The 19,116-nt window shown below is 51.8% G+C and overlaps 1 protein-coding gene across 4 annotated transcripts in view; it reads right to left on the reverse strand.

Moving 5' to 3' along the window:
- Nucleotides 1–19,116, reverse strand: part of FAM135B (family with sequence similarity 135 member B) — a 279,288-nt gene that overhangs the window by 28,903 nt on the left and 231,269 nt on the right. For all 4 annotated transcript variants that reach the window (XM_078441884.2, XM_078441886.2, XM_078441885.2 and 1 more), the window contains exons 8-10: nucleotides 13,520–13,673; nucleotides 10,682–10,731; nucleotides 534–689 (exon numbers count right to left, since the gene is read on the reverse strand). In XM_078441884.2, coding sequence (XP_078298010.2) covers nucleotides 534–689; nucleotides 10,682–10,731; nucleotides 13,520–13,673 — 360 coding nt within the window. The remainder of the gene's footprint in view (nucleotides 1–533; nucleotides 690–10,681; nucleotides 10,732–13,519; nucleotides 13,674–19,116) is intronic.

The raw sequence follows: 19,116 nt of genomic DNA on the forward strand, positions 1-19,116 counted from the left end.
TCTGTCATGTTCTTATTCAGGTTGCATTTCTTCTACTAGAATATAAGACACTCGAAGACTGTGACCATAAGTAAGTGCAGGCGAAACAGAATTTGCAAAGCCAGCCATGGAAGTGTGTCCACTAAGTGCTCTGTGGACCCAGATATTTGGTTCTCTTGCTGTGAATGAGGAGACCAACATCTACTATGCATTAGGACCTAACCGTATGCACCTGAGCTGGTGGCAAAGAATAAGATCTTACATTTGAAAACACTTTTCTAAGCACTCGCCACACCCCTCAAGGCAGGCTCTGTTATCATCCGGTAGCCAAGGCAGGGTCTCATGAACGGTGGAGGCAACAGTTTCCGAACTGAACAAGTTCATAAAGCCTCCCTGCGAGCTGGTGGTGGGGTCAGGACCAGCACTCAGGACCAGCACTGACTATGGAAGTCAACCCCAATTCCTGTCCTGCCCAATGAACTAACTGTCGTCAAGCTTCCTCAAGGGATCCCCCGCGCGCATGATTAGAGATTGTGTACCATTGGACACCTTACCCTCAAGGTGTGATGTTCCTGGGTGAGGTAAGTGGTCACCTGGGAGTGCAGAGTCACCGTGTCTAGGAACTGGGTCCAGAGAGCCATCAGGTGGGAGGTGAGCCAGGCGAGATCCTTACTTATCTGCTCAGCGATCTTCTCTGGATTGTTCAACACCTGGAGAGGCAAAAAAAGGGGGTAGTAAAGAACCTCTTCCCCATGGAGCTCCTGCAGTCTTCCTCTTGGAAGACCCCTCTGCTTTTAGTGCGTCGCTCCTTTCTCTGGATTCTGTATCGCGTTACATCCTGAGTTCCATCCTCTGTAGTCTCCTCGGACGCCAGTTCTTCATGGCCACCCTTTGGCAGGTAGAACCCTAGGCACTTCCCCACTCCATCCCTACCATTACCGTCTGGTATCGTACATCACCGCACAGAAAAAGAAAACGAGAATCAGAGGACTACAGTAGCACAGCCAAGGTCACACAGAGCTGGGAATCAGTGGCTCGGCTGTCCAACCACAGACCCATAGCAGCAAGCTGCCTTTTACACAGGAGGCATTGAGGATGCTTCCTGAGAAGTGGTTACGTCTTTGTAGCCTCAGGGCACCAACTAGTCTAGGTGATTCCCAAAAGGGGGGGTGGGGTACCCAACAGCCCTCCACCATCCTCCCGCCATTGCTCTAAATACCTTATGGGGGATCACGGGTGGCCTTAACTACAACTTGAAGAAGCCAGCCTAGAGCCTTTACGGGAACTTTGGACAGCTTGAGTGTAGAACTGGGAGGCCATCTGCTACAGGGGAAGGGGGCACTTTGGTTCTGGAGAGGGGAGATCAGGTCTCCGAGGAGAGGCAGGAAGCCAGGTGTCAAGGTCGGACACTGACTTCTAGGCCTCACCATGGGTTCCACAAGCACTAGACGTGCATCTTCCATGTCCCAGGCACATGTTTGGAACAAACAGGGCCACAAAGACAAACAAGAGAAGGTCTCTGCTTGCAGGGAGCCCCACTGAGCAGAGGAGAGTTAACCATGGGGAGGGTTGGGGATCTCTCTACCATGGGCGATGCACCAGGGACACATAACCACAGCCACTTCAAGCCCATCTCCGCCATCCTTCTTTGCCCTGGACCTCAGCTTCTTCATCTGTAAAATGGGTGTGCAAAGCAAGTGAGCACTCAGTGGATGTCATAACAACAGGAAAAGTAAGTTCAACGCCTTGCTCACAACAGTGAAGTGCCTTTTGCTTTCCTTGGACTAAAGGCTGATGCCAGAGGAAGGCAGGTGGCTGGAGTGAGGCATCTATCTAAGAGGATAGATATCTAAGAGGAAGAAAAGGAGGCAGGGAGGAGTTTTGAATCCAGTAAGCTTAATTCTTTAGGTATCATTAGTTTATAATTAAGGGCTGGCTTCTAGATACAGGGTGTCAACCGACTGAAGCCATCTCTGAGCTGCTTCTTCCCACAGGAAAGGTCACTTTTTGATGAATACACCAGCTGCAAAACTCCCAAGTGGGAGAACAGCCCCACTTTCTTCTGATGGGAAGCTTACTTCCCGCAGCGGCTCTGTTAGGAGGCAAGGGTCAAACGGGCACTGTCCACTCTTGGTTCAGCCCCATCGTCAGTGGCCAACGCCGTTCAGAAGCGGAAAAGAGAACACTGGGCTGGGGAGAGCGGGGGACATGGTCAGCCCCTGGGAATCCTCCAGGCTGGAATGTGAGGTCTTTGGGTGGAACCAGGAGTGGCCCCTCTTCCCCACTTCCCCTCGCTAATGAGCACCAAACACGTGCATCAGCACTCGGCACCGTTTCACCCCTGACACCACGGCCTGCCTTACCTCTGGCTCCCTTCCCTTCTGGCCCAGGGCACGCCCTGCCCTGGCCACACTGTCCCGCTTCCTGTGGCCTGAACACACCCGGCTACACCCACGTGCCAGGCTCTGACCAGACAGCACGTCCACCCCGAGGACCTCCTTTCATCATCCAGCTCCCTTCTCCCTCCCTTCGTCACTTTGGACTTGTCTGTTCCCCACCAGAGAACTGTTCAAGGAGCCAATGTGGTCCCCCTTGTTCCCGATGATTCTTTAGAAACATCTACCTGCTCAAGGGTAAGTCAAACCTCGCTCTCCTGAAGCCTACTTGACCTCGCACAGACCACGCTCATGGCACCCGTGGCCACATGTGGTTCCTACAGCCCTCCTTTGACTGCGCCGTGAGACTCAGCCTTCTCTGCATTCCCAATAACTACGCGCTGGTGGATGAGCAGTGGGGATCTAGTCACTCTTTACTGAACAATCTGGTGACTCTGCATAAGTAAGAGGCACCCCAGGCCTCGGTAACTGGACCTCCCAGCCATGGCTCTCCCATCCCCGCTGCAGTGGAAGCAGGAAACACAGCATGAACCCCGAGCTCGGCCACCACAGCGATAAAGCGAGAAAGTAAAGCTACTCATTGAACGTGTCTTTGGGAGAATTATTTTTTCCCCTGGTTGATTACAGAAAGGGCTCCAGAAAGGTTAAGGAAACTTCTAATTAGGCCACAAGAGGACTCTCCTCCCTCTCACAGACGCCTGGGCCTGTGTCATTACAGATGATGGGCATGGAGGGGCTTCTCACGCAAGACCCAGGAGAGGCCCTTCACGCGAACAAGGAGGCAACTGGGCCCCACGCTGCTGCGGGTGAAGCTGCCTGAGGAACGCTCCACCACTCACCCCTGTCGCTCACCTGGGTTCTAACCATGCACCTTTGTTCACTCTCGCACCCCCGGTTTATTGAGTGACTGTTATGTGCCAGGGGTGTGCGGAGCTTGGGGGAGCCACAGATGATTACAGCCAGTCCTGGAAGAGGCAGATGGCCCCGTGACAGTCAATCATTTAGAGAGTTATAATATACCTACTAAGTGCTGTGGGAGAGATGTGTACTGAGTACTGCAGAAGGGTCAGGGAGGCTTCCTGGAGGAAGTGAGAGCTGTGTTGTGTTCTCAAGGTAAATAAAAGCCTCTGTACCTTCCCTGAACTAACCAGGTTCTCTGACACCCAGAGGTTTGCAGTTACAGAAGAGGCCCCTGTCATCAGAGTGATCATACAACGTGGCCGGGTCCCTCTGGGTCTGTGAACAGTTCCCACATTCGAGGGGAGGGGGCCTTGAGGGCATGCTGGTCATTACTGCCAAAGCCCCACTCCGCAGTGGAGATGTTCTGGGGGGGGGTGTAGCTTGGGAGGTTCCCTGGGGAAGGGAAGCCCAGGCTGAGGGGATCAGCCTCTGTGCCCGGCCTCACAGCATGGCAGAGGGGGGTCGTACCTGCACTGACATCTCCTGGAAAATCTTATAAAGGTACAATCTCCTGCCCCAGCCCAGATCAAATCAGAATCTGTGTTTAGCAAGATTTCCATAAAACAAACAAACAAACAAAAAGATTCCCAGCCATTTCTTAAGCATATCAAGTTTGAGAAATTCTAAAACTGGAGACAGAAATGGATGGTACTCAAAAGACCTTCCACTGGCTGAGCTCTGTCACTCCCTGGCTCTAAATAATCAGAGCTGTGAGGTGCCCTCCAGAGTTCGTGTTGAAAAGTAACCGTGCCACAGACTATGGCTGGCCACGGGAGAAGTCGCCGTGATCACAGGGGACAGTCACTCTCTACAGCTTTCGTTTCCTCTGCTAGGCGACTGGGCTAATGAAACCTACATGCCCAAACCTACAGACCAAAGCAAGGATTCATTGAGAAGTCTTGTAACATCCTTATCAGTGGGGTCATTGTTTTGAACCACATCACAAAGATGTATTCAGGCCTAAGTGAAATAATTAAAAACAAACAAACAAACAAAACCCTCTGGCAAGGCAACTGGCCAAAAAAAAAAAAAAAAAAAAATTCCACACAATTAAGTAAACAAAACAAGAAAAACCCAGGCCACCTCAACTGGTAGCTGTTCATCTATACCTGATAACTTATTTTTAGTATTTCCTGCTAGGAGGGTACAGCTTGAGGAAAGACCGTTCAACAATTTAAGGTCTCCTAGAAGTCTACAGCGGCAAACAAGAAAGAGTCCTTTGTATGAAAGGAAACCCAGTCCTTCTGAATTCTTAAAGAAAACTGGCAATTGCTTTCAGGTAGATAATCAGCATACGGTGAGCATGTCTGTTGTACCGAAGCACGTGGCTCAATATCACTAGAACCTTCCCGTGTGGGTAGAGAGCACACCCCATCCCTTCCCGGATCAGGATGCACAGCCAGGACATCAGCGTGTGTGACTGTTCCCTCCCTGCCGCTGGGCACACACACGGACTCCTTCGTGGTTAGCCTCTCAGAGAGCCAGGAGCCCCTCATCCTACACCTCCCGGTGGAGCCCTGACCTTACTGGCAGCTTCTGAACAAATCTTTCTGGCCAGGCTGCTAGCCCTGGGAAAGTGTCCCCATCACTGTATTGCCAACGACGAGCAAAGTGGCCGGCACACAGTAGGCGCCTAATAAATGTTATACGATTCACATGGCATAAAGATACATGTGAACTGCTCCATGACTACATAACTCTATGTTTTCAACTTTTGGTAAATCACTGGAAAAGATTCCCCGCCAGCCCCCACCTCCATCCATCCCCTTTGAGGGACACCTCACTCCTTGGTGTGACTGACCACTAGGTGGCGACGTCCTGCCTCTGAATACTTGCTGGGCTGTGAGCACCCTTTTGGGGAGTCGGGGAGGGGGCTCGGTTTCTTCCGCCGCCAGCACTAGGGCAGCTCTGTAGCCGAAGCCCACCCCCAGTCCCTGCTTCCCTTCCTCTCACCCAGCCACACCCTTACATCAGTGGGCTACTTTGATTGCTCTGTACAAAATTAAGCCCGCAGGCACACCATCACTCAAAACCAGGGGTCTGGCTCCCAAGGAGGAAGGCAACCCACTGACTGTTCATGAGACAGACTCAGCTGCAGCCTGGCTCTCACCCGAACCATCACAGGGACCGGATACGTCAATATAGCAGTGGGTTGCAGACCGCCTTGGGGCCAGGCGCTGAGCCCAACCCCTGGTGGTGGCCACCCTTTGGTGCCGCTGTGACAAAATGAATGGGGACAGGTCTGTGCGTCCCCCTGCATTTTCAGGGCTGCTCAGAGGGAGTGCCCAGTGTGTCACAGGTGGGAGCCAGCGTCCAGTCCACACGAGCCTGTGTTGTCACTGGCTTTAGCTGTAAATGTGATTAGCTACCCTTCCTGCCTCAAGACCCGCTCTCCTTCTCGCCTCCTCCACATGGTCCCCCATGAGCTTGTCACCTTCCTGCATAGCTCCCTATGGCCTGGGGATTAATCCAAGCTCTTCACCGTGCAGGGCACGCAGGCTCCTTCATCGTTAGCCCAGGCTCCCCGACGGAGCCTCAGTCGCCCCACTGGTTCCCCTTCTGGGAGCCCCATTCACTGATGCATAATCCTGGCCTTGGCCCTGAGGCTCTCCGTTTCACCTCCATTGCCCAGACTGTCCTCTTACTGGACACCACGAGGCTTTCTCCCACGCAGCCTACGCTCTGGGGTCCACTAGTATCTGTCTCCCCACAGCAATTTAGCTAGTGACACATCCTCATGAAGTCCCACAAACACACACGTCTGTGTCTGTATCTGCAGCCTCCACCAGCACGCAGGGTCTATCGGGACAGAGCCAACAAGTGGCAATGGAACCGTGTGCATGTGTGAGCTCATTTCGCCCTGAGAACGGTCCTGTACACGCGATAAAGCAGTCACCCAGAGGGGACATGGCCTGGCCAAACTGGACAGCCAGCCCACATCCTCAGGACTGTGCCGTGCGGTCCGGCAGAAGTGGCCTCTGACCACTGACCCTCCCTGGTGGCGATGCCCAGGGGTTGCTGAGCCGGTGAATGAGCGTGCTGACTCCCGCCTCCTCCTGGAGACGAGCCAACAGCCTTGGGGTGACCACAGCTGCTCCAGGGTCGCTTGCTGGGACCAGCGTGACCAGGGTCACCTTTGGTAGCATGTAGCATTCCTGCAATTCATGAGTGCACCCGTTCATTCCACAAATGAGCCCTTCCAGGCACTGGAGGTTCGAGAGTGACCAAGTCACTTCCCTAGGCTGTGGGTCCCCCAGGGAAGGGGATCCCCGCTGAGCCCTCAGGGCCTAGTGCAGGGCCTGGCGAGTCCTGGGGGACTCACAAAATGTTTGCTGAAACGAATCGGAACTCCTGAGCCAACTCTCCCGGGTAGTTCGCGGAAACACTGACCCTCTGTGGTCACAGGGACAAGTGGAGCACGGCCTTTGAACCACATGCCCTGCTGGGCACGTGTGGTGCCAGAACCTACTTTATGGCCAGGGAAGTGACAAGCGAGGTCGCGTGATGATTGTAGCAAACAGGACGGTCAGCTTTTTGTGCGTTTGTCGCCCGCCAGGGCCGCATGGGGATGCCCCACGAGCTCCACCTCCGTGGTTTGCAAACGATGATTCTGCTTCCCAGGAGGGCCTCGTGGAGGAGGGGGGAGGGCTCCAGCGCCTCTGCGGCCGGCGCCTGACCCTGTTCTGCCAAGTGCTGTGACTCTGGGCGAACAACCCGTCCTCTGTGAGCTGAGCCCTGATGCTTCATCCGCTGAGAAAAACAGGATCACCCACGCTGGAGAACTGCTGTGTCCGTTAACTGAGGAAACGCACACAAAACAGCAGCCCGCAGCCCGCCAGCGTGAGAGCTTGCGACTCGGAGAAAAGGAGGTTAATCAAAACCAAGTGATTGTGTCTCCACTTCACAGATGAGAAAATCAAGGCCCATAAAGTTTAAGCAACTTGTCTAAAGTCTCACGGTTAGTAGGTGTGGAATTCAAAGCCAGGTCTCCCTGGCGTGGACGGGACCACTTCTGCAGCGTGTCATGACTCCGGGTCACGACCACAGCCCCCCATCCACCCGCCACCTAGTGAGGTCACCCTGAGGAGAGGAGCATGGCAGGAAACTGAGGCAGAGGGCCGGGCGCTGCACAGCCCGGGAGCGGGCACCCCATCTCCCTCCACCACCTACTGGGTGCCCTGGCCGAGTGTTTCTGTAAAGGCAAAGTCTCCGGGCGCCCAGGTGGCTCCGTCGGTTAAGCGTCTGACTCTTGATTTCAGCTCAGGTCACGATCACGGTTCGTGAGTTCCAGCCCCGTGTCGGGCTCTGTGCTGACAGTGCAGAGCCTGCTTGGGATTCTCTCTCTGCCCCTCCCCTTCTCCCCTCTCTCTGTCTCTCTCAGAATAAATAAATAAACCTTTAAAAAAAAAAAAAGAAGGCAGAGTCTCAGCGGTTACAGGGGGAGACTGCACACCACAAGCCCTTAAACTGCACCTGCCTCAGAGCGCACACTCGGGAAATGCTGGCTGTCTGGGAACCGGAGCGACACAGGCGCGGCCACCAGCGGAGAACGCACGGGACACCCCAGCTCTGACCGCACACCGCGTTGGCAGCGGGAGGAGAGACGGTCGGCGGGGTGACGAACAGCCGTGCACGGCTGCGTTTTCTAAAACTAGAACCAAGCGTTCGGTAATTCGCAGATTGTGTCTCCTTGGGACACCGCAAGGGGCGGAGCTGAGACCCCCGGTTTTCTCCGCACGGCAGACCCCTGGGCCGGGCACTCGCAGGGCCCTCTCGTGAGCTCTCTCCTGGGCCCCTCACAACAAGCACGACACACACACACAGGAATCCGAGGCCCGTAGAGATCTTAAATCGCAGGTGCAGGATCACGCAGCTGACGCGAGGAAGGGCTGGAGCCTGGACTTGAGCCTGGAAGCCTGTGGACCTTTCCAAGGTGCCGCCACCCTGATTCACTCAGGGGAAGGGGAGAGCGGCGGCCCCTGCTGTCTTCCGCCCGGTGGACGGCTTTGCCATCCCTCTGGTGCACCGCCTTCATCACCTCCACGTTTAGGGCATGTATGCTCCTCGTGGTGGCATCCAGGTCCCTTGCCAGCCATATCTTTCCCTTCCACACTCTCTAAGACGACTTCTTGTGTCCCTCACGTGTCCCCACCTGTATCAGGAGCAGTGCCTGCGATGTGACTCCTTGCTGACCGTGACACCTAAGCCCCACCTTTCCTCAGGGCTCCCAGCAAATGGCCCTTCCTTTCTAGACCCTTCCACACCCCAGCACGCAGCGCGACCTCTGTGCTCTGCCTTACCACCGGGAGGAAGTGTTTTGCTGACTTTATGACGTGCTTTAGACCAGGGGCTCTCAACCCTGGTGGCACAGGAGACTCATCTGGGGAGCTCTCCCTTTCGAATTTTCTTCTAGTTTTACTGGGAAATAACTGACATAGAACATTGTGCATTCCAAGTGTACCACATCACGATTTGATAAATGCATACACTGTGAAGTGATCACCGCAATCGGGTTAGTTAACACATCCGTCACTTGACCTGCGTACCATGCTTCCCCTCTTTGATGAGAGCACTTAAGATCTACCCTCGCAGTAACTTTCAAGTACACAGAACAGTCCTGTCACCTTCAGTCTCCACACCGTGTATTACACTCCCAGAACCTACTCATCTTCTAACAGGAAGTCTGTACCTCTTGACCACCATCCCCCATCTCCCCCTTCCTCTGGCAACCGCCGAGCTGTGCTCTGTTCCTAGGACTCGGGTTTTTGTTTCACGTTTCACAGGTAAGTGAGATCATACATGATAGGTCTTTCTCTGCCCGACTCACTGCACTTAGCATGATGTCCTCGAGATCCATCCACGTTGTGGGGCACCTGAATCGCTCAGTCGGTCGAGCAGGGCTGACTCTTGGTTTTGGTTCAGATCACGATCTCATGGTTCATGAATTTGAGCCCCACATCGGGCTCCGTGCTGTCGGTGTGGAGACTGCTTGGCATTCTCTCTGTCTCTGCTCTCTCTCTCTCCCCTCTCTGCGCGTGCTCTCTCTCCCCCTCTCTGTCCCGCCCTCTCTCTCAAAATAAATAAATACACTTAAAAAAAGATTCATCCACATTGGCGCAAATGGCAGGATTTGCTTCTTATGGCTGAATAGTATTCCACTGCAGAGACAGACCACGTTTTCTTTACCCATTCATCCGCACATGAACACCCAGGTTGTTTCCAGGCCTTTGCTATCGTGAATAACGCTTCAGTGGATGCTGGCGTGCAGACATCTCTTCGGGATGGTGATTACATCCTTGGATGTTTACTCAGTAGCAAAATTGCTGGATCCTATGATAGCTGCAGTGTTAAATATCTGGAGAACCTCCACAGTGTTTTCCACGGTGACTGCTCCAGTTTTTATCCCCAACAACAGTGCACGAGGCTTCCCTTTCCTCCTCATCCTCGACAGCACTTGACAGCTCTTGTCTTTTGGGTAACAGCCACTCTAACAGGAGTGAGGTGATGTCTCATTGTGGTTTTGACTGCTCCGGGGAGCATTTAATGAATACAAATACCTGAGATCCACTCCCTCGTACTCTGTCTCCACCAGTTCGGGCTAGACCCAGGCAAAGGCACATCTTTCAAGTTCCAAGTGTGTTTCTGCTGTGCGGCAAGGGCTGAAAACACTGGTCTACGAGACAGGGGCATCACTTTGCAATGAGATGGTCTTTTGAGCCCAGCTTCCAGCACTGACTAAAGTGTCACCAACCCCGAGCTGCCAGCCTTGGTTCCATCTTAATTTGCCTCTCGCTCTAGAAGGACAGTGTGTAGTACGCACCTAGACCACCCAACGCAACGGGATGTGAAATTATTCCAGGGATCGCAGGTAACAATAGCATGCATTAGCCAAGTGCCTATATTCAGCGCATAGTCTCGACGCATGCCTGATGAACCCTTGGCAAATGCAATTGTTTCCATCGTCAGTATCATCGTGCTGCTAGCCCCTAGCCATGGCTGAGGCCATCTGGGCACAAGCGCAAAGTCTCCATCACCCTCCAGGAGAGGCACACAGTTGGTCGTTAATACGTTTTGTTAAATGGATGAGTAATCGACAAATAGATGTAGTGTCAGCTCCAGGGACAGAGACCTGTTAACTGGTTTCTTTTTTCTCCCAAAGCCTCTCGCAGAGAGCTAGAGGTCTAGTGGACACTTAGAACAAAGGGTGAGGGGGTAGAGGAGGTGCAGGTCTAGAGGGAGCATACGTGCCCAGTGTTTTCATCTCCGACTTCTACATCAAGCCAGCACCCATGTTGGCCCTGTACCTCGACTGCCCTTCGGACCCCCAGGACCAGTTTTCTAATTACCTGTAGCTCGGAGCACAGCTGAGAAAGCGTTTCCTCAACAGCAAGGGACTCTAGGAAGAAAAAAAAAAGATGCACAATAAAATGGACACACGCTGAAAAGTTGCAGTTGCTAACTACAATAAAGAAGCATACGTTCAGGTTGGCATTTGAGTCACAGAAAGAAACACACGGCCTGAGGACTCTCCCTCTTTCTCTTCTAATTGCCTAATGGGGTCATATTTATAAAAAGGAGAAACCTGATTTGGAACCCGGTGACCTCATACTAGATAAAGGTGAACAGCATCTCAGGGATGTCTTTCTGAGGAATAGAAGGCCCCCACATTCACACAGCACTTTGTGGGGTTCAGAGTGATCCCACATTCTTCTGGACTTCTGCAGGTATGTGCCTACAGGTGTGGGTGTACATGCATCCGTGTGTGTGACGCATGTGGGGCCTGGGTTTGGATCTCCATCAGCCAGGTGAATGCTGGGAAGCACAGAGAAGTGGAGTAGCAGAGCTGAACCCAGACCACTGACTCTGACACTGAGGGTCATCACGACCTTCCCTGCCACCCACAGAGGAGCTGGCGATCTCATCTCTGATCAGCAGGAACCTCTGGCCTCCGGCCAGTGGTGATTTAATCCTTGCATCTGCCTGTATTAGGACTCTCCCCTAGTTCTATGACACGTGGTCGGGGGTTTGCACTTGGCCACAGCATCAGGTCCCTTTAAAGCCTTGCTGCCCAGATGAGTGGGACCAATCCATCAACACCTCCGGATCCTCACTGATGTCCTGATAAGCACATGCCTTATCCCCCTGCCCCCATGCAGCACCTTCCTCAGGTCTGTGAGTCCCACCAGGCACAGCGGACTTTTGTCATATTGAACATGACTGCGTCCGGGGCGTCTGGCACATAGTAGAGGCTTGATAAAAACATGATGGTGAATGAGTGAGCAAATAAACCCAGTTCCTTTGGGCAAAAAGTTAAAACAACAAGTCAACTGTCCGTGTACAATCTCCATTTTCCTTTTGGGTTACGTAAGCTGTCTCTGATTCTGTGCATGCTTTTATGGTGTGTATAACATCTGAACCGGAAAAAAATTCGATGTTGCTACTGCATGATTCAGAGTAGTGCCTGACTTGTCTAGGGGGTCAGAGCTGGTAAGCCCAGATGGGAACATGGCACCACCATTCATCAACCGCCCTGTACCGACTCCTTCACCCTGCAGGCCAGGCACTTTGTACGAGGGATCTGAGGGGGCCTCTGCTCTCCAAGACCCCACATCTGGTGGGGATGAGAAACATGCACATAGGATATCACTCTCGTGTGGTGTGTGCAGTGCAGCAATGGACAACGTATGAGGCCATAAATACCTCCAAAGCCAAGACCGGCTCAGTAGGTCTAGGGGTGTAACTGGGGAAGCTGAGGAACCCCAGCAGGACTGTTCTTAACCCTGAACCAGGCTAAAGACCTGGCCTCTGTTCTGGAAGCAAAGGGTCCTCAGCAGAGGACTGACAGCAGAATCACACTGTGTCACCTGCTGTCAATGAGAGGGATGATAGAAGGGACCCTGCCCCAGGAGCCACTGCAGGAGCTCTTGTCTTAGTCCTGCCGTGCACTGCTGTGTGTGACCCTGAGCAGTCACTGCACCTCTCTGATCTCAGTTCCACCATCTGGCAACAAAGAGGGATTCAGGCCCAGTGATGTCCATGATGTCTGATAAAGTGCACGGAGCAATCCATCCCCAGAAAACCGAAGATGATGGCTACTGAGAGGTTTCCATAATCATCCAGATTAAAAAATACATAACATGTATTTATATACAAATATACAAATATTTAGATATCTATATTATAAAGTATACATAAATATATTATTTATGTTATACATCAGAATATAGAAAATATATATTATATATAAAATATGCTATATATTTTATATAAGATTATAAAAACATACTTAAATTATTAAAATAGAAAATATGAAACAGGTATTACATTTTATATAAAATATGTAAAACATTAAATTATTAAAATTATGTTATAAATAAAATATGTTTATATATGTACATATGTATATAATATATATGTATATAATAATATTATATTAAAATTATATGTTATATAAAAATATATTTATATGTGAATATAATATAATATAATATAATATAATATAATATAATATAGGGGCGCCTGGGTGGCTCAGTCGATTAAGCGTCCGACTTCGGCTCAGGTCACGATCTCGTGGTCCGCGAGTTCGAGCCCCGCGTCAGGCTCTGGGCTGATGGCTCAGAGCCTGGAGCTTGCTTCCGACTCTGTGTCTCCCTCTCTGTCTACCCCTCCCCCGTTCATGCTGTGTCTCTCTCTGTCTCAAAAATAAATAAACGTTAAAAAAAATTTTTTTTAAATTAAAAAAAATATATAATGTAATATGTACATTATATATATGTATATAATATATTTATATATGTATACAATATATAACAATATATGTATTATTTGGGGGGTTGTTTTCCCCTCTTGTAAGTTGCAGTCCTGTAACTGCAGCCTCATTAAAAAAGAAAGGCTATAAACTGGCATTTTCCCTTAGGAAGCAAGTCAGCATTGTGTCAGCAGTGCCCGGTGGACGTAGCAGGTGTTCGGTAAGTGCCCTGTGGGTGAACCGAGGGGGGCTCCTGCCTCGACTTCCTGAAGGTGCATGTTCCAGACTCCCTCCTTCCAGGACAAGGTAACATACACGACACATACCTGGAGCATATCTGCCACCGTGACGCTCACAAAACATGCCGCTCTCTCAAGCCCGGCCCAAGAGGGGCAGGTCGGCCGCGGCTTGCGGTGCCCCGCGCCCGGCCCCTTACCCAGCTCCGTGTGCGGCAGCTCGGGGACGTCCCTCATGATGACCAGGAAGTAGGCGCGGAGCCCCCGGTAGGCGTGCAGGAGCAGGAAGCACAGCTCTCGGTGCCACTTGTGCGCGTGCTGCATGCAGTTCTCCGAGGGCACATAGAAACTCCCCTGCGGGCGGGACAGACACAGAAGCTGGGGGCCACCATGCGGCTGGCTCGGAGAGCAACCGAGGAGGGGCTCACGGTTCCAGGGAAAGGAGACTTTGAGTCCCTGCCTCTCTGTGCAGGAAAGACACTGAGATCTGCCGAGCCTCTGTCTTGTGCATTCATATTAAAACAACAACGATAATAATAATAATAATGGCAATAATAATAGTAATAGTAACAACGAATGAGGAGGAGGAGGAGGGCACTGACCTGGAAGGTTTGGGATAACCTAATGGGGACCCACTCACAAGCCTCGTTCCTCAGCCACTGCACAGCACTCCATAGCAGACGGGGACAGACAGAGGGGTCTCCTCTCGCAGGGAGATGAGGAATTTGTAGAGACCCTCCTGGTGGATGGGAGAGTGGTCCAAGAGAGAGAAAAATGCACTGCTGTGAGATGGGGTGTAGTTGTGGGTTTAGATACACAACACTGGCAGGTGCGTTTGGTGAGAGACTGAACCCAAGTCGGCCTCAGAGGCTCCGTACGTTGCCATCTGCTCACAGACGTAGGGAGCCTTAAACGGGTACAATGACCCAACTCTGGTTTGTGCGTTGAGGACAAGGTGGCCAAGTCACGATGTACCTGGAGACCCAAACACGACGGAAGAGAGGACACAGGCCAGTCCTGACTTGGGCACAAACTCAAGAGAGAAGGGTGTCTTGGGGCGAATTTCAGGAGGGATGTGCTTTGGGGACAGAGAAAGGAAGCCCCCAGGGAGGACCTTGGTCCACAGAGGAGGAAGGTGCTGAGTACTGGGCTGGAGAGTTCCATGGATGTGGGACCTTCCTGTCCATCTACTGCTCAAGGGGCCATGAAAGGACACAAATGGCTCTGCATGATCCCCTGCTGCCTGTCCATCCTGCTGCAAGAAACTCCAGACGGCAAGTTGGTAGAATCCCACCCTTCAGGCTCTTGTGAGCGGGTGATGTGGCAGCCTCCTGCCTCGTTTGGTCTCCTTCCTTGCTGCCATCGGGGAGGACTGAGTTGGTCCATGGGGACAGGACAGGTGTGATAGGGGTCCGTGGCCATCGGCACTCATCTGCACTCTCAATGGTGCCATGAAGGCAGGCGATCACAGGTGTATTGTACTGGGTCTAATCACAGCATCACGATGAGTGAGTCACACAAGGTGCTACAAATCAGGAAACCGGGATGGAGGTGTCCGGTCAGCTTCTGTCACTTGGCTCTGAGATGGCTGTAAGTCAGGTCCCTAGCAAAAAGACTGAGACAGCGGTGCCTGCAGGAGGTGCTGGGTGTGCTGTCGGGGGGCAACGCTGCGGGAGAGTAGGATTGGGCAGAGAGAGTCGTGCAGGACAACGGAGACCTCAGTCCATCCCACGGGGGGCTCTGGAGCTGCAGGGCCGTTGGCCTCGGAGTAGGGGCCGTGCATTGCACGACTGCACCCATGCACTGACCATTATCGAGTGTGGGTGACCCTGCGGAGGAGGTGGGGCCTGGGTCAGCAGCTCTCTCAGACACAGCGGTCTCCAGAGAGGTGCTTGGCCAACTGGCCCCTCCAGAGAGGGGCTTGGTTGATTGGCTCCCGACATCCCTGGCAGTGTGAAGAAGCAGTGACTCAGGCCCGAGGAGGGACGTGGGCAGCATGCCACAGGACCCGCTGGAGAGGCCTTCCGTGAACCCTCCCCAGGGCCTCGACTGAAACCTGGCTTTGCATTACGAGGCCACTAGGTCCCTTTGGATTTGAACTTATGAGACACGTTCAGTGAGGTTTGGAACCAAAAGACTCTTCCATTTCATAAGCAGAGAATTCAGTCAGCTAGGCCCTCAGGTAATCCACATTATCCCCATTTCTCATCCTTATTCTGTAAGGATCAGTAGTCGGGGTAGTTATAGAAAGACAAGCAGAGCCTGTGGGTAGCAGAGTGCACGTGTCGGACCCCCAGACCCAAGGAGCAAGAAGGAATCCGCCGTTCGCAAGGCATCTAGGTATTCCCCTGATCTTGGCCTCATTTGGTCTTTGGCAAACACCATACAAGGCAGATGCTCTAATTCTGATTTTCAAAATTAGAATATACATATGGTAAAAAATCTCAGTGTTTCCAGAAACAATCTAAAGTGCCTCATTCCCCAGAGTCCAGTAATTTCTTGTGGGTCTTCCTAGAAGACTTCCGTACATACACGTGCACATGTGTGTTATGTATGCACGTCCTGGAAACACACGCAGACACACTCACACGTGGGAAAAGGCTCTGGGCGGTTCTCTATTCCTTGCTTTTATCACTTACCGTGCCTCAAAGCTCTTTCTGATTAGATCAAATAATAAGTGGTAGGAACTTCAATTTCTGTTTCATAGATAAAAGACTGTGGGTCAAAGAATCAAATGATTTGTTCAAGGTCACCCCACTCTTCCCGCAGAAGAAATGATTCTCAAGGCCAGGTGCTAAGTGGGGGGAGTCCTTTCTCAGTGTGCCACATGCGTCCTGGAGACCGTGCCTCGCAGAGGACAGATGTTCCATCAGGCCTGCTTGCTTTGACTGAGGCATTAATTGAAGTCCTGCCTGCAGTGGCTGTGACTAAGCAGAAATGAAAGCGGACAGGGGATTAACAAAGGCATCAGATCCAGGAAGCTATGAGCCCCCAGTCTGCTTGCTTCCAGCGGCCCCGAGCATCCTGTTTTCTGGTCCTGACACCTGTTTGCCAACGAATTTCCTTATCACCGATGCCTCCTTTTGAAAATGCCTCAGGACCTACTGAAGGCAAGGGATCTTTGAAGTCTGATATTGACTTTGACTTTTAAAACTACATACCAATCTCACGAGGATTTTTCAAAAGACACATTGGGTAATCTTTGGGGAATCTTCAGAAGGCTGATTCAATATGATGACAGATAATATAAAGTCAAAATGGTAATCCAAAGAGAAATAAAATACATGGCCTGAGATGATTATGAACAAAACAAATCTTGTCCCCTGTAAAACACTCAACGGCACAAGGCTCAGAAAGTGAGTGGGCTGAAGCAGAAGGCCCCGCTAGCCGCCCCCCCCGGGCGGGCAGAGCCGGCGCGGGAGAGCCTGTGCACCTCCACTGACGATGCACGGAGCGCAGCTGAACGGCACAGCGTCCCCACACGAAGAAAGGACACTCGAGCACCGTCCTTTCCAACAGTCTGGAGAGACACACAGGCCTCACCAGGGCCAGCCGAACATCAGGCTGCATGTGAACTCACGATGGAGAGCTCCGGGCCAGGGTCCACCCCACCGCAGGCACAAAGCAGGTGTAAGGAGCGGACGGTCATGACGCGGCCTCTCCGAGCGGCTGTTAAGGATCAAACAAGACTATCGCGGTAGAATCCGGACGTGAGCCACGTCCCAGGGTAAGGTCAGCGGGCGTGAAAAGGACCTTCGGCTCCCTCAGGATGCACCGGTGGTCCCCAGGGATACGCCTACGGATTATGCAGCTCAGACATCAACAGTGATCCTCTCAGAAACCTAAAAATGGATTTTTTAGTGTGTATTTATTTTTGGGAGAGAGAGACAGAATGCGAGTGGGGGAGGGGCAGAGAGTGATGGAGACACAGAATCCGAAGCAGGCTCCAGGCTCCGAGCTGTCAGCACCAAGCCCGACGCGAGGCTCAAACCCACAAACCGCAAGATCATGACCTGAGCTGAAGTCAGAAGCTAACTGACTGAGCCACACAGGTGCCCCCCCTAAAAATGGATTTTAACTCAACTGGAGTCCCTGCTGAACCATGGCTTGATGAGAACACAGAATCTGGAGTCCAACGGGCCTCTGCCTTGCTCGTCGGTCGGCCACTCGCTAATGGCGTGACGGGCTAGCCCCCTCCCCTCTGAAGCGTCCGTTTCAGATGAGAGGTGGGGATAGTAAGAAAGCCTCGGTGCTCACCTGAGAGCCTGGTTTACAGTCAGTACTTAAGAGGTGTTCGTCAGGAAGTTTTGCTTTGTACTTCCTTCATTCCCCAACAGAGAGCCAAGCTTGCCATCACCTCTGACCTTCCTATTAATGCCTCTCCCGTTTACGTGACCAGGTCTAATCCTGCCCTGGGCTCTAGATCGCCATTCCAGACTTCTGGTTGGATAGGCGGCCTGTTGTCAAGGAGGCAGCTTAAAAGGAGCAACTTGCTGTCCCCCCTCAATCCTTCTCTTCCCTTTGGGCATCTTTAGTGGGCCCATTTGGCCCAACATTCACAAAAGCCTTGCATTCTCCCAGACTGCAGATCTCTTTCTCACCTTAGAATCTGTAAGAAAGTCTCGAAGGTTCTGTCTCTACCACGCTCTCACGTCAGCCCTAGTTTGAGTCTATACTGCTTGCTTTAATTATTAAACCACCCTCCTCATGGGCCTCACCCCTCTGGTCTTACCTTCCTCCTGTGGCACTGGTGTGTGCGAGTTTGTTCACAGCGTTACCCACTGTCTACAAGATCAAGTTCAAATTCCTGACTATGGCATTCACAGCCTTCAAGCCCCGACCACATTTCCAGCTCATCTCCTGCCTCTTGTTGCACAACACAGCTCTCTTTGCTTTTCTCCTTTTAAGGGCCTGTCCTCTGGCTGCCTGAAACTCACCACCAAGACTTGGGTCAAATGTCCTCTCTCTGTGAAGCTTCTCCAGGCTCCTCCTCTGCCAGGGTCCTGCACATACCTCCTTAGACCACAATGATCCCCCCCACCACCACCCTACCTGAATCCCCTGAGGGTACAAGCGGTTTGTCATTTGTCTTTGAACCTGAAACAGCAGAGAGAAATTCAATGATGAAAGAAAGAGAGAGAGGGAGAGAGAGAGAAAGAGGGAAAGAGAGAAAGAGAGAGGGAAAGAGAGAGGGAGGGAGGGAGGGATGAAGGAAGGAAGGAAGGAAGGAAGGAAGGAAGGAAGGAAGGAAGGAAGAGGGGGCAGAGAAAAAAGAGAAAAGGAAAGGAAAAAGGAAAAGACAACGAAAAGGAAAAGAAAAAGAAAAAAAAAGAAAAAAGAAAAGAAAGAAAAGAAAAAGGAAAAGAAAAGAAAAAAGAAAACAAAAAGGAAAAGAAAAGTAAAAGAGAAAAGGGCTGTTGCATCCGCTGGGGGTCTTGACAAGGCAACACGGGCCTGGATTGAAGGTGCAAATCACCCTCACCTCCCCCTTCCTTACAACCGTAGGTTTTGGGGCGCCTGGGTGGTTCAGTTGGTTAAGCGCCCGATGCTTCATTTCGGCTCAGGTCATGATCTTATCGTTTCTGAGTTCGACCCCCACATCGGGCTCTGCACTGAAGGTACAGAGCCTGCCCAGGATTCTCTCTCTCTGCATCTCTCTCTGCCCCTCCCATGCTCACTTTCTCTCTCTCTCTCTCTCTCAAAATAAATAAATATACCACATCTTCTTTAAAAATAAAAAAGAACCATGGGTTTTCACACAATTCTGGAATTGATACTGGAATTTGGGTTTGCGACC

This window comes from Panthera onca, chromosome F2, assembly GCF_046562875.1.
Source record: "Panthera onca isolate mPanOnc1 chromosome F2, mPanOnc1 haplotype 2, whole genome shotgun sequence".
Taxonomy (NCBI): domain Eukaryota; kingdom Metazoa; phylum Chordata; class Mammalia; order Carnivora; family Felidae; genus Panthera; species Panthera onca.